At 43.3% G+C, this 15,468-nt stretch overlaps 2 protein-coding genes across 12 annotated transcripts in view; one reads left to right on the forward strand and one right to left on the reverse strand.

Moving 5' to 3' along the window:
* Positions 1–15,468, reverse strand: part of LOC124432151 (mediator of RNA polymerase II transcription subunit 20) — a 62,502-nt gene that overhangs the window by 33,704 nt on the left and 13,330 nt on the right. The gene's annotated exons all lie outside the window — the stretch shown is intronic.
* LOC124432150 (facilitated trehalose transporter Tret1-2 homolog) overlaps positions 1–15,468 on the forward strand; it is a 51,874-nt gene that overhangs the window by 24,237 nt on the left and 12,169 nt on the right. For 6 of the 10 annotated variants that reach the window (XM_046980777.1, XM_046980779.1, XM_046980780.1 and 3 more), the window contains one exon: positions 14,788–14,889. In XM_046980777.1, coding sequence (XP_046836733.1) covers positions 14,788–14,889 — 102 coding nt within the window. Of the gene's footprint in view, positions 1–1,061; positions 1,968–2,901; positions 3,039–10,356; positions 11,351–14,656; positions 14,720–14,787; positions 14,890–14,925; positions 15,173–15,468 lie in introns of those variants that run through there. The other 4 variants (XM_046980782.1, XM_046980784.1, XM_046980783.1 and 1 more) reach the window with 4 other exon arrangements.

Raw genomic sequence — 15,468 nt, forward strand, 5'->3', positions numbered from 1 at the left:
ACGTAACGTCCGTTCTTTTTCTTCTTCTTCTTTCAATTTTATCCGATTGCGCAAGAACGAGAAAAGGGGAAAAAAAGGATTCGTCTCGGTGTTAAGCCGGAGGAGGTTGTAGAAAACAGTCGCGATCGCTTGGAAGTGCCCGGGAACGTTAATGCGGAGAAAAGTATTAACGACCTCATTTGTGAATCAAATTAACGGCCCAGCCGAGTACGACTGGGAGACATACGTACGTACGTACGTCCTCGAAATTCGATTGCATTAGCGAGGAGGCGCGCTTCAGAATTCCTCCCTGCGTCAAACCGCCGTGTGTGCACGGCCTCCGTCGGCGCGGCGCTTCGACTCTATACGCGAGTATTCATAGATTTGCATTTATATTTGATTCGAGATGCGTGGGCCGAGGCTTCGTGAAATCGTTAAGTGTTTTGCTCCGTACGAATGCGCCGGTGATTTTTCCGATAACTCTCGGCCTATAAACTCGACGGCCTCTCGTCGGCCTAACTTAAACCATCGCGTCGTATCACTGATCGATTTCTTCCTTAATCCTATATCCCCGAGAGAAAGAGAGAGAGGGAGAGAGAGGAGCGTTCGAAAAATTAATTATCGAGTGTACACTCTTGTACAAGAGAGAAATAGGGGTGTGAGTGCGAAGAGTACTTTGTCGCAGATCTTTCTAAGAGATCTCATCGAAAGTATTTCAAACTCTCTTAACCGATCGTTAGCGAAGAAAGTTGTTAAAGGATGGATCGAAAAGTTTAGGCGTTTCGTAAAAAATAAGAATGCCGAGAGACGCGACCCGAGTTAAGCCAAAGTAAGGATTCTTTCGTCTTCCCACTTTTTCGAAAGTTTTCTTTTTACTCCAAGGTATTTCTCACCTAGTTCGACGGTACTAATTAACGTATAATTCAACGCATTCATAAGTATATTCGAAAGAACATGCTTATACAAAGATAATGATCGAACGCGACATATCGAATATTTTAATGGAAGAGTGACATTGGCGGATCGGAATGCGATGTCATTGTAATGACGCGCCGAGTTTACTCGATTATTTTCAACCACAGACGAACGAAGGATAAACCAGCGAAGAAGAAAAAGGAAAGAAAGAAAGGGAAAAAAAAGAAAGAAACAAAAACACCGTACAACCTTATTGCAAATACGTAGTTTCAAATCTCATTCAAGGACGGGATCGAATCGTGCGTACTCTTATCTACATGCTCAGATATCATTCAATTTTATTACAATTTTGTAAACATACGTTCTGAAGGATCTTTGGAGGACTTTGAGATACGAGTATGTTTACAGAAATTATATCAACAAGTTGTTTGATGGCAGCTTTCGTAAAAAGCGGCGTATAAAACGCTGGATCGGAATGATTCAACGGACAAGAGGGAAAAGGAAAAGGAACGACGAAGCAAAAGTTCCAATATATCGTCGCGTCGTTATTTCAAAAAAAAAAAAAAAAAAAAAAAAAAAAAAAAAAAAAAAAAAAAAAAAAAAACAAAAAAAAAGATGTTTACATTTTATTTACGCCAACTTTTCGAGTGTCTCGTAACGTTAAACACCAACTGACAGCAGAAACCAGATGCACAGTTTGCACGTAGCGAAAGAATCAACGTCCTTATCGTCCTGACATTTTTTCGACTGATGCCAACTAACATCGGAAACCACGTGGGCGAACGTGTGCGTGCCACCACGTGAATACACACGTGGAAGGTCGAGCTAGCGCGGGAGAAAAAGATGCGAACAAAATAGTGCGATGAAGAAAAAGGGGAGGTGATAGGGGGTGAGGCGAGAGAGAGAGAGAGAGAGAGAGAGAGAGAGAGAGAGAGAGGAGCGAGGGAGGGAGATCGAATACACGAAGCCGAAGCCCTACGCTCTTCGCTCGAGAGAACTCTACTCTCGGTGTTCAGTGCTACGATGGTCACCAAGCGAACGAGTCGCAGCCTCTCGACTACTCGTAGTTCCGAGTAACTCGCGTGCTCCGTTAACGTCTCGCTCTCCTTCCATCTAGCCATTTCTCTCTTTCTTTCTTGGCCTTTCTCTCTCTCTCTCTCTCTCTCTGTTCCTTCTGCCTGTCCGTTCGAGACTTGCACCGCCGCGTCTCGGTTAATCGCGCCTAATTAAGACGATTCCCGTCCGAGCCTACTACGTGCGCCGGTCTCTAAGCCATCCGATGCACTTCTGTCATTGACCGTCGAGCGAAGAGGACCCTGTCCGTTCCTCTTGCGCTTGCGAAAAGAAAAACGAAAAAAAAGGAAAAAGAGAAAAAAAAGAAAAAAAAGAAAGACGAGATCTCTCTCGTAAATCATCGAGTCCCTTTGAGCATCGCCTCGGAAAATCGTGTCATGGACGATTTACACGCGGACTTCTCCATTTTGACGCTATAAATATATCACGCGAGCGTAGAATAGGACGGGCGTGCGTCGATCCGTCTCTTCGTGACTGTGCTCCGTTTCAAGACACGAACGTTTCGTCGGTCGGCGGATTTCGCGCAACTGACGTATCTTTTTTACGAACGCGGAAGAGATCGCGTGATTTCCTCGACGATATTCAGTCTTTTTTCGAAAGAGTTCGAAAGACAGGGACCGCCGATCTCGACGATCTTGCGAGCGTTCAAAAACAAGATTCGAGATATCTACTACGAGAGAAAATAAAATCTTTCGTCTGGCTCGATCGAGATTCTAATTATAAAGATCTGGCTCGAGAGAGTCCATCGACTCGGTGTATCGTCGATCTTTGTCTTCGTTTTCGAGACGGAATATCGCTCCGTAAAAAAGATTTTCAAAATATCGATCACGAGAGATTCAAGAGAGAGAGAGAGAGAGAGAGAGAGAGAGAGAGAGAGAGAGAGAGGGAGGGAGGGATCGAAGATCAGGTACATCTCGTAAATTTCTGATGAAGTACCAAGAGGAAACGGCGTGCGGTGTTTCGAGGAGAAAAGTTTACACGTGCCTGTTGATCGACTATCATCGTCCTGCCTCAACCAAGGAACATCATCGCCACGTGCTCGATAATACGCTTCGTCCGACGCGTTAAACGTGAGTAATCCGCGCGTACGACGTTTTGTTTCTTCTTGCCGTCGGCGTATCTCGAACAAGATATGCTACAACGAGTGGCACGCTAATCGACGCGTAATCTGTTTGTCTCCCCCGCAAAGAAGTTTACATACGTTTAAGGTGCTCGCTTACTCGTTCGAGGAACGAAAGGAAGAAAACGAACGTATTGTACGAATAGCTCGCGTCGTCGGTGAGTACGATGAAAACGTCGTACTCGCACGAGATCGTTTCCAGGGAGATCGTGACGTATACGATGCCTTTGGGCTTTCAAGATCCAATCTACACGGGTTGGGGGAGAACGAACGCGAATGACTCGACACGGGTAAGCGTTAAATTAATCGCTCGCGGAGTCCTTAATTTCTGGGCCGAGCTGGTAACTCGACTCGGTTCGAGTTTTTCCCGCGCCTTTCTCGTAATCATCGTCGTCATCGTCGACACGTTGCGTTGCGAGAAATAAATCGAGACGACGCGACTCCTCTCACGCAACGACGGTAATAAATCTAACGACGGTTTGAAACCGTGACGAAGGCGAGTAAATCTTTCGTCACGCTAGAAAATCATTCGTTCGTATACGAAATATATCGATAAAGTATTTTTTCTTTTCTCCGTTCGATTAAACCACCCTTCTTATTCTTCGATGATTCCTATGGATTACCTCGAACCCGTTGGATGATAATATGACCGTAAATAATTACGTATATTTGAAAATTCAATAGAATTGCTTCTCTTGACTATTCACCTGAATAGAAAAAAGATTTGTCTAACGGTAATACTTCCGCTAGCCTACAATCCAGACAATTTATATGGCATCGGTGAGTAACGAGACGCAACGAGCACGCTGTCTCGACCGATTATCCGGGTTAAGCCCACGGTAGAATTCCAAGATTCGATTTATCACCCCCGAAGTTGAAATAGAAGCTTGAGTTGGCTCGTGTCCTCGACCGTCACGTCGCGTCCGTTTACGTTACCGGACCGACCTTCGGTCACTTCTTATTTCTCCTTTCTGGCCTTTCTTTTAATCCTAACTCTCCGTTTCACGGATGAACGTTTCTTTCTTCGAGAAAACCTCTAATCCATTGCCTTTCTAGTTCTTAACTGAAATATATTCCCAACCTTTCTCTATAAGAATCGTCTTGATTCTTGAGGAGAAACAATTGGAATCTTTCCCTATACTTCGATGAATTTTTATCTCAATCAAACATCGAACAATATTGTTATCTTCTTGAAAGTTCGATTGCTCGCTCCAATTAATTCCTAAGTACGCGTTCTATTGTCACGTTTCTGAGATCACCTCGCGTAAGCGGCAAGACAAGAACAACATCTCAAGACAAATGCTACTCGTATATCTATAAACACACTAACACGCGCGCGCGCGCAACAAGCAAAAGTTGACGCGTGCTCGGCTACCGAGGAAGATCTCTTCATCTATTTCAGTGGATTGCCTTGTCGGAAGTATCACTCAACGGGACCTCTCTTCCTATTGTGATAAAACACGTGAAAGAGAGAGAGAATGAGAGTGAGCAAGACCGCGCTTCGTTTCTCTTTATCTTCTCTCTTCATTCGTGGCTTTGACTTTGGACAAGATATGAAAAAAACTTTACCGTTCTCGTTCGCTATTTGACCCTTTTTCCTTCCATCAAGAGGGATCGCGACTGTCTGATTCTGAATGCCCGTTTTTCAAGACGACCGAGAGTAGACAAAAGCGAACGTTTTATCTCTTCGAAGCACGCGTCGTGTCCGTGTCAAAAATAGTGAGAGTGAGAGAGTAGAAAAAGAGAACAAAAATGAGAGATAAAAAAATGGAAGAATTTAGCTCTCGTGGCCAATATCGCGTCTTAAATAATTTCATTCGGGTGAGCGGATACGTCGTTAAAATTTCACCGTTCGGTAGTTTTCGAGTAGCGGGAATAGATTTTAAATCGACGATTTAAAGGGCACACTGTGCGTAAAGCTGCATAGGGTCGGCTTTGGAGACTACTGGTGCTCTCTCTCTCTCTCTCTACTATGACGATGGAGGGACGCTCTCGTTCCTCGATCTTTGTTTTTGAAGGACGAACTCGACGCCGGTGACAGCTGTCAACGGCGTCAAGACGCCGCGTGAAAAGAATTCTCACTCGCCCGTGCACCCTCGTGCAACCTCGCGATATGGAACGAGAGAGAGAGAGAGAGAGAGAGAATCGCGAGCAATTTGTCAATTTTATGCACACTTCGCGAATAATGATCGAAAGTGGAACACGTGACCACGACGTACATTGTTCACCGACAATGGAATCGGATGTTTTGTCAAGCATAATAGAACGCGTGGCCTACGCGCTAATGAAAGGGTTGCACCTTTGAATACATCGACACACGCATATTTACGTACATATGTAGATGCGTATACGAAGCTCACAGAGGTGCTCCGGTTTGCCTAGCCCGTGCCCTTGTAATCTAAACGTTTTCTGCGTATCAGAGGACCGACGTGCTCGTCGCAACATTCCTATAGAGTTACTTTCCCTCTCTTAAAGTTCAGCTCGATGATAGCTAGCTATGCTCGAGGGATTTTAAAGACGAGTTTTTTAAAGTCTCCCTCGACGTTTGTGCGATTTTTTCTTTCTTTTTTGTCCTATACGTAGAATAATGATATCTCCTCGTTTTTATCTATACATACATATACATACATACATATATATATATATATATATATATATATATATATATATATAAGCGCTGTATCAATCGAAACGCTAAACCATCGAAGTCAATGTCAGAACGTGGAATGTGTATAGCCTAAAATGGAAGGGCGTGGAACAATGGAAGGCTACACTCAGATCCAAAGTAAAAGTGCCACTGTCATTTGCGATCGCACGAATTGCTCTCTTACATGTACGATAGTTCTCTATGTGCGCGGTACTGAATAGAAGAAGACCAAAAGTACGATTGCACTTGGTGTCATCGCCATTGAAAACTTTATTCTACGCTTTTGTACCTTCGGCCTTTTGGCGTGTTCGTTGATAACGACACATATTCCGATACATGTTGTGCGTTGACTTTGACGCGTTGCTTCAAAATCACTCATAAATCTAAAACAAAGTTATTTCGTCGATGTAATCGATAGATACCAACGATTGCTTTCCCGTTGCTCGTTTCGAATAAAAATGGGACGTTAGATAATAATCCTGTTTCCATTTCAGTTCATTTCCATTCAAACGAATATAGTTTCCATTCGATCGTTATTATTATTAGATATTATTTCTACCGAGATTCTCTCTCTGTCTCTGTCTCTTTAGGATGTCCGCGTATAAATGAGTTCCGGTAGTACGTAAAGCACGCGCGCCACGATTGGACTAGAATTTCGTTTCACGAGGTAGAGAGCTTTAAGCCAATAAAATATAGAATATCGCAAATACGGATCAATCACTGGCATCCGTAGAGACGTTCTATCACCCAGCGTCGAGCGAATAAAGAGTAGTCAGCAACTTTTAACCGGAACTAAATATAGAAATTGCAAACTTTTCTTCTCTCTCATCGAGTACGTTTTAATCTTCCACGAGTACGTATTCGCTCGAAGCTCAGACTCAATTTAATCTCGGCGAGATGATTAAGGCCACGTTGATGGATATATACGGTGCAACGCTCGAAATTATATTCATCGAAGTACCAAGTGGCAAGACAATGGAGTTTCTCCATTGACCGCGGAACGTAGCTAATTTCGCGAGTAAATAGCTACCGATGATCCTCAAACCGGAAGGATAGGAAACGTATATGAAGGATATGAAACGTACCTTCCAAGATATATAATATCAAACTCGGAGGAGGTACGTGCAAGTTCCTTCCCGAAAAACCACGAGAGTCGATAGTCTTGTAAGAAAAATCATTGTTTGCATCTAAGATTTCCGTAGTTTGCTAAATCCTCTCTAAAGAGAGAACTCCAAAGAGACGGGGAACGATGGGAGGCGGCCCAACAAATATTTGTTCGGTTCCGAGGAAAAGAGACGTACTCGTATCCTTGGGACATTCGAGAACGAGCTTCGACGGATAAACTTACTTTCCGATCAACGGATTTTAATACGCTACGTTATTCTCCAACATTTATACGCGCATCGATTGTATTATTAATTAAACTTTTGAGATTACGGTATTTAATCGATGAAAATATGTCAGCAACGAATGCCGGCAAAGTCGAACTGGAAGAACGAACTGTCTTTTGAACCAGCAGGTCTCTGATAGATCACCGGCTATGCTTAGATTTAATTTTAAACGCGTCTCGCTCGGCAGACGTCACGACTTAACTGGAAGGTTTAGCCATCGTTGAGATTCCAAGCCGATTTATTTGCTTCCCCAGCGGGATCGTCTCTCCTCTGTCTCGGTTAAAGCGAACGAAACCGTCTGATTATCGTAGATTGCATTACAATGCGAGCGCTCGGCTAATAACTAAAACCTTTCGTCTCTCCCTTTTATTCTCTTCCCTTCGATCGAAGAAGAAGAAGAAGAAGAAGTGAAGGAGAAAGAGAAAGTATGCTTCGTTCGAGTAACAGACGTCCGAGTTTAGAAACATTTTAATTTCCCTTTGGCGCGCGAGACGCCGGTAGGACGTCAAGAGGAAAAAGAAAATTGATCGGAACGAGAAGGGTCCTTCGTACCGTTCTCTCGCACAGCCCTACAAATGCACGACGGAAAAGGGCGATCTCGCAAACGATACCTTTCGTTTACGAAGATCGTTTACGAAACGGCATATCCCTCTTCGCTCTATCCCCCGTCACGGTCTATCTCATTAGAAACTAAGAGAGAAGAACTGAAAAAAGAAAGAAAGAAAAAAAAGAAACTTCCTCTCGAACGATTAATACTCGATTAAACCGTTAAACCGTTCGGTCTTTAGGCGTCTACAACGAAGATCGTATCTTGATAGAGAAATTCGTTAAGGCAACATTTGTAATATAATTACAGCGTTCGTCTCCCAGGCTTAATGACGATCTCACTTTTACAAGGATATCAGACAAGTTGCTTCGATAATCGGTCGAATCCCACGAGACGAAGAAGAAGAAGAAGAAGAAGAAGAAGAAGATGTCGCGACGTTCTTCGGTTAGCGTTATCTGAAAGAAAGGTAGATAGAGAAAGAGACGTGGCGAATTAGATAAGCATACGTCGCACGTTCGAGAGACTTTAAAAGCAAGAATCGTAAAGGCGCGTCTTCCGAACCGAGAGACTCTCGATTACTTATCAACGGACGAATGCCGGTAGGCACTCGACGACGGACGGCAATAGTAACAGCAATAGAACCGTGGGCAGGCCGAGTCGTTTATTCGTGGATCATGAGTACCCACGTGGACGGCTTCATTCTTTCTCTCTTTCTTTTCCATCGTTTCGCCACGCAACCAGTCTCGCATGCACGCGAACTTGTAAAAGGATCGAGTTAAATGTCGAGGAGGTAAGTGCTCCTAGGTGAGAGAAAGACGTTTCTTTATCGATCGACTCGAAGAAAGGGATAGAAAAAAGGCGAGCAAAGAAGAAATGGAGAAACCGCATCGGTCGCCGCAATTACCAGTTACAGCTGTCCAGAGACGAGGACGAAGAGGAAGAAGAAGACTGGTAGATGCAACTAGGCACGTGGCGACTCTGTTCGAGAGTTATTCTTAGCTCGGACTTTGACGCGCTACCGCCTACCTGAGCTTCCTTTTGGAAAGAGAACAAAAGGCGCTTTTACGTCGAGCTAACCGAGAGAGAGAGAGAGAGAGAGAAATTATTTTCATCTTTCCTTTTTCCACTATTCGAAAACATTTTATTACATTGCGAGACACCGACGAAATGCCACGACTAAGACACAACAATAATTAAAACGATCCCACATTTTTCTCGTCTTTACGAGTCTTAGATTACCCCCATCGAGATTTTATTATTTTAAGATAGATAATAACGTAGGATAGAAATTGTTTAACGATACTAGTAGGTAAAGAGAGATAATAAGGAAGAGGACCGCGACGCTGAAAACCTAAAATGGTCTCGCGAGCACGCCTCGTAATACCGGATCGTGACTTACACCGAGTTCTGGTCATTACCCGGCAAGTTTGAGCCAGAATGCATCGTGCATCTTGCGGATTACAGGGTAAATGTACCCTGAACATCGAATCCTCTATTTGCTCGTCGATTCATAATTTTGCGCGAATTTATCGCCAAGCGTTCGTCGGATGTGGAAAGAAGGATGGAGGGGCGAGAGAGAGAGAGAGAGAGAGGGGGGGGGGGGTCGGAGAGAAACAACATTCGGCACGATAAATGTAAGATTCTCGAACGTAGATAGATCCGAATTGATTCGAATGATTCCTCGATAGTAGTATTACCGAATATATCGGAGGCGTCAAATTGTATCAAGCTTTTCGCATATTTTTTTCAAGTTCCCTAACGTCGAGACCATAAGTCATCCCTCTCTGAGAAAGGTAAGCAAAAGGACGAAGAAGCGACGGAAGAAGTCTTGTAGCCGACGAAACGTCGCAAACAAATTGGCCGGTTGCTTTGGACGGCCGCAGCTGTATACAGATATTCATAGCCACTTGACCCGAATGCGAAGAGAACGTATCTCGTATCGTTCAGAGGATAGAGCTGCTCGGAGGGGGTTTCTTAGCCCAATAAAACGTGAAATACGGGGTGTAAGCCGCATTACCTATCTCTTTTCCGCGTCCAAACGACGCAGTGGCTGAGAATGCATTTCTCGGCTTTTGCTCTCTTTCTCTCTATAACATATTTCTTCTCGCCTTCCCCCCCCCCGCCCCGCCCCTCTCTCGTCGAAAAGGAAAAACGAGAGCGCACAGGAGGCTGCACGAACCGATGATTTTGGCGAATGGTGGAATCGTTGTCGGTGTGTTGTCGAAAATAAACGAGAAAAAACATTTCTTCATCGTACATAAAAGGAAAATAGATAGGTAGATAGATGGATAGCGAGAGACGATACGAGCTTTTGAAGGAAATAGAGTGTGGGCTGTACGAAGCTATCCCTTTCTTTCTTTTTTCGTTTTCTTTGTTTGCTTTTCGTTTCTTTTTATTTTAAACTTAGAATCCAGAAACACGTGCAACTCCTACGTATTAACGATCGAGCTCTGGTTGTTACGAGGTAACGAGCGTCGTGGTTAATAGCGAACGTTTTTTTCTTTTCTCCTTTTTTCTCAATATTCTCTTTGAAACGTTCGTCCGCCATCTGGTATCTCCGGCGAAATTCAGCGATCAACAAGAGGAGTAACGAGGGATGGAGATCACGAAAGGACAACCGTGGGAGAGACGTCATTCGATTTTCGTTGGCTTACAATTTTGTCTTTTCTTTTTTACTACACAGACACAGATATCAGGCCTCTCTCTGCTAATGAAATCCGTTCTTGGAAGTTCTCGTCGTAAAAGTCGATAAAGAAGCTCGATGAGAAGAAGCATTCGGAGAATGAAAAATCCCAAGGAAGACGAGCATTCATCGATATTAACCACGATCGATTCTATCTCCTGGTATTATTAATCGTCGAAAGAGAGTTTATATCTTTTTATTAACTGTAACCTACTTTTATTTCTTTCTTTCTTATTTTTATCTTTTTTCCTTTCGACAAAAATCGAGACAAAGCCAGAAGGAACGTAATTTTTCAATGGACGTTTGGCAAGTTTTGGACATTTTTATGAAAGTTTCTTTTTTCACACGATCTCTCTCCCTCTCCCTCTCTCTATTCATCTCTATTACTTTAATGCTATTAGTCTGAGCTATCCAACGTCGTAACGCTGCCAACATTGTAACGTAATCGGAATAGCCGACGGTCATACTCGAGAGTCTGCATAATATCGACTTAATTAATCCGAGCGTTATATGGCACGGGAGAGAACGGCCGACGGCCGACTTAATCGCGATTTAAATGAAACAGCAGCGAGACAGAATTACGGACGCAGTGTTTGTTCGATTGAAAAGCGCCGTAGAATGACGCTCGGCGTAATTGCGAGAGTAGTAACGATTATTGAGCGTTTTATAATTGCTAAACTAACGATTCGCCGTCCAGCTCCAGAGATAAAAACGGCGATGAACGAATTCGGAGGAGATTGCGAGTGAGTCAGTGATGGGAGGGGGAGGGGGAGGGGAGAAAGTAAATGCACACGGCAGGCGGGCGCGGAACACGGCACGAGAGAGCAAATACAATCATGCGTCTGTCCTGTTCTGCAATTCCATCGTAATTTCGCGTAATTGCCTGGCGTGAATCAGTCTGGACGACGACGACGACGACGACGACGACGAAGACGATGGAACGAACCGCATCGACGTATGCAACCGCAACGGAGAACATACGGATAAAGAAAATGTACGATATAATCCTCTCTCATTCTCTTATTAGACAGTAGACCAGTATTGTATCCGACGAGTTTACGATTATTATCCTAAGGTTCGTTTCATTTCGAACGACTATTCTTCGTTTAAACGTCGACGTAATTGCCAGATGCAGACTTGCCGGTACGCTTATCTTCACTTTTATTCGAGCTAATATCGAAACTCGGGCGGAAAAATAAATAAAAACTCTTCTCGTTTAGCACGTTTAAATAACGTTGAGCTTTCTTGCAATGTCATTGTAATCTCTGGCGCTGGCTGCGCATGGATCAGACGAGACAGAGAGAGGGAATATCTGGTGTTTACATCAGGGCCGATATATCGCACGCTTTACATGCAGAGACAAGCGCGCTTCTCCTCTACATCGAGTAAAAGAAGAAAAAAAAAAAAATGAGTGCCGAGAGTTATCTCCTACTAACCTACACACATGTATCGTAGTGTGCATAGTATGCAATATACACTTTGCAATCTCTCGACCTGATTATTTTTACGTAATAAGAGCGTTCCTACGTTTAACGAACCCTCTTAGATCGTTCACATGTGTGCAGTATAAATGTGTGCGTATCGTTACATATATATTCAAAATTTATGATTTTCATAGCGGCGTCTATGAAGATCCTTCTCGAAATATACCTTCTATTTTAATTTTAGTCTTGGCTGGCGCTCTCGTCGAGTTAAACGCCGGATAGAAGAGGATGAAGCGTTTGGAACAACAATGACGTAACATTCTGACGAGTTTGTTGACTCTACACGTACGTACGTTCGTACATATGTACGTGCTCGGAATAAATCGATTTTGCCACGTCCTATGGTATAGACGTATTAATTCATGATAACCAACATTCGTAAATTCCATTGAAAGAATTTGTTGGAAGTTTCTCGAATCGAATTTCTATCGAGATCGTTTCAACGATCGACTCTCTCTCTGGTTTTCGCAGAGTCCTCTCATAAATCTGGTTAAAGGACGTCTCACGTAAAGAAGAAGGAAATCGTTCTATCCTTTCTTTATGGGAGCGAATATTTATCGTGAAAATCGATAATTACATCGAGCTCCTCTTCAAAGCTTATAGGAGAGTGCAACGACTCGAAACGTTTCTCTTCTCTTGGCTCGAAGGCAGTCAGGAGCAAGCATCTCTTATTAAATCTCAGCTCGGAATTATTATTAAGAGCATACTACTATCGTTGCACCCGCGATCTTTCGGGGCGTATATTTCACGTTTGCTTAGGGTTAATGCCTAAAGAAAACAGTACGTTTATCTTGTATCCATACTCGCTTGCTCGCACGCTTACGTATACTTAGCCATCGGTCGTTTGACACCAGTTACTGTAACGTTATACCTTCTGTTTCCAGAGAGTGTCTCTGGACGACTAACGCGATAACGTTCAACCATATTTACACTAATTTCCAGAAGCGAAGTAAACAGATACGCGAATCGGTTGTTTGTAATTTTCCTTTGAAATCGATCGACCTTGCGGAGTTCCCTAGCGTTTCCAGATTATTGATTTTGCTACGTTTTGCCGGGGCGTCGGCGGAGCTCTGCAAAACCTCCTGCAACGTGGAAAGATAAATTCCAGGGTGGGAGGGGGGAGGAAAAGGGAAGTGGGAGATGCACGAAGGGAGAAAACGTGAGAAATCGCATCTGAGAGAGACCTCTCGAGCTTATCTACTATCTTGTCGGTTATTGAAAATCGGATGTCTCGTGCTCGCGTAACATCTGTGTAGGTAACCGCAAAAGAGAAAATCCGCGTACGCAGGAGGGAACGAAAAGAAAAAAGAAATAAAAAAAAATTGTACAAGATAGGAAATATAATCGACAGTAAGGCCGCACGAAAAATTAAAGAGGGAACGTAAAGAGGGAACAAAAGTTTCTAGTAATAACAGTTTGAATAACAATATATGGAAATCCATATATTGTATTCAGCGAGCAAAAGACTGTAGATTTTCTTTAAAGAAATGTCACGAAATAAATGCAGAACCAGTGCGGAAGTGACTACTACACGTTCGATAGATAGATACGCCCATACACTCGTTATCTCATTCATATCTCGAAATCCGACAATTTCTAGCGATTTGTATCTCTATTGAATAGCGTTCCACGGCCGAACGTAAGACGGAACGTAAGACGGAACGTAAGACGGAACGTAAGACGGAACGTACGAACGAACGTACGAACGAACGTACGAACGAACGTACGAAAGAACGTACGAAAGAACGTACGAAAGAACGTACGAAAGAACGTACGAAAGCGAACGTTTCACTCGGCTACGTACGGAAGCGAGGGAAATTTTGTCAGAGACTAAACCAGTCTCTCGTAAATCACGTTCAGGCGTGAACGGTACGACAGGCCGAGCGAGTGTTAGCATAATTCAACGGATAGCGTAGACGATATCTGAAAGAGAGAAGTCGCCGTACAGAGAGTACATATTCCGTATGATCGGACAAAGCTTCGAACGAGAAGCAATGAACGAAACGTGCTTCCTTTCTCTCTTTCATCGTCCGCGGATATAATTTTCGTTCAAACTTTCGTACTCTCTTCGTCTCGAACGGACGGTAAATAAAGCAACGTGCCGCAGCGAACGATTTAGATAAACCTATTTTCAACTAGACCGATAGAGTCGACCGCTTTCGTAGCACGGAAAGTTTACGCGTCTCGTTGAGAGCAGACAATTATCGTGAAACATCAAACGATTCACTGATTCGCCGCTAAGTCAACGTTCTCGTAACTCTTCCTTCGTAATCGCCTTTTTGATTCGTTGCGGATAGATAATAGCACGCATTTTTTTTTCTTCCTTCCTTCGTTCTAATCTATACAAAAGGGAGCACGAGGTATAATTTAGGAGAGAGGAAAGTATTCCGATAATACCGAGAGACTGTAAGTCCTTTACTCGCTATCGCAGGACTTGTTCTCCGAGAAGAAAGATAATACGGGATGGCCGAGCGATGTACGACGGTCTTCTAAGCGCCTACGATAGGGCTTATAATAATTTCTATTTTCGGTAAATGGAAAAGAGGTACGGGATGTTCTATCTCGAACGATATACAGAGAGGGAGAGAGAGAGAGAGAGAGATGGCACGACGAAGGTATCCTGCTAAGAAAAGATTTCTCTCTCTCTCTCTCGCTGACGAGAGAAAAATCTCCTTTGAGCAGAGAGAAACAATTTTTTCTCAAAGACACCGAGCGATCCTTGCGAAAGAAAACTCTCTCTCTCTCTCTCTCTCTATCCATCTTTTATCTTTATTTCCATCTCTAAGAGAATCCAATGTACTTTGCGAAAAAATAGTTGCTTCAAGGATCTTTGGATTTTCATTTCATAAAAGTCGAAAGAAAATTGTAAAAGATTTCAGGTCAGTGAGAAAAAGCATCTCGAAAAGTTTCTAGCGAGATATTTAAATGGAATCTTTTGAAATTTCAGGTGACAACGGTACCGGACGAAGCCGTGGACAGCTTTAAAATGCCCAGAGCTTCCGTGGTACATATGACGTCGACGGCAACGAGACCACAGCACATGTCGCAGGTACTAACACGTTCGTTCAATTTATACGAGATACATGCATACTACATTCTAAGACGCAATCACAATGGAACGTCGCATAACCTACGGCCACTCGCTAAACTTTCCTTCCATTCGTTCTACGTTTTAACATTCTCGAGAAGCTACGAACGCAAAAGGGCCTGCATAAATACTCGAAGGTACCTTCCACGTGTAGACTTTTTCAAAACGGACAAACGAAGAGGAAAACTACTAGCTTGCATGGATTACTCCGTGACTTTGCTTCTTCTTCCGTTCTGTCTCGTAGGTAGGTAACGACTGAATGTAAGTTCGCACGAATCGTAAAGTCGAAGGTGTACGAGCAAGAGATACGAACGAATTGTAAAAGAAAGAAAAAAAGTAAATAAATAAAGAGAAACTATACGATATCGTTCCTCTGCTGGATCGTTCTGAAATTGTTATCTTAACCGAGATCGCTTTTTTTCTTTGTTTTCTTTCTTTCCTTTTTCTTTTACCTTGCTCGTATATTCGCGTGGGTAAAATTTCGAAAGATCGTACGAGATCTTACGACTACGGATCTTGTTCAGTTGACACGGACTTGCG

The sequence above is a fragment of the Vespa crabro genome, chromosome 24 (assembly GCF_910589235.1).
Source record: "Vespa crabro chromosome 24, iyVesCrab1.2, whole genome shotgun sequence".
In the NCBI taxonomy this organism is placed as follows: Eukaryota; Metazoa; Arthropoda; class Insecta; order Hymenoptera; family Vespidae; genus Vespa; species Vespa crabro.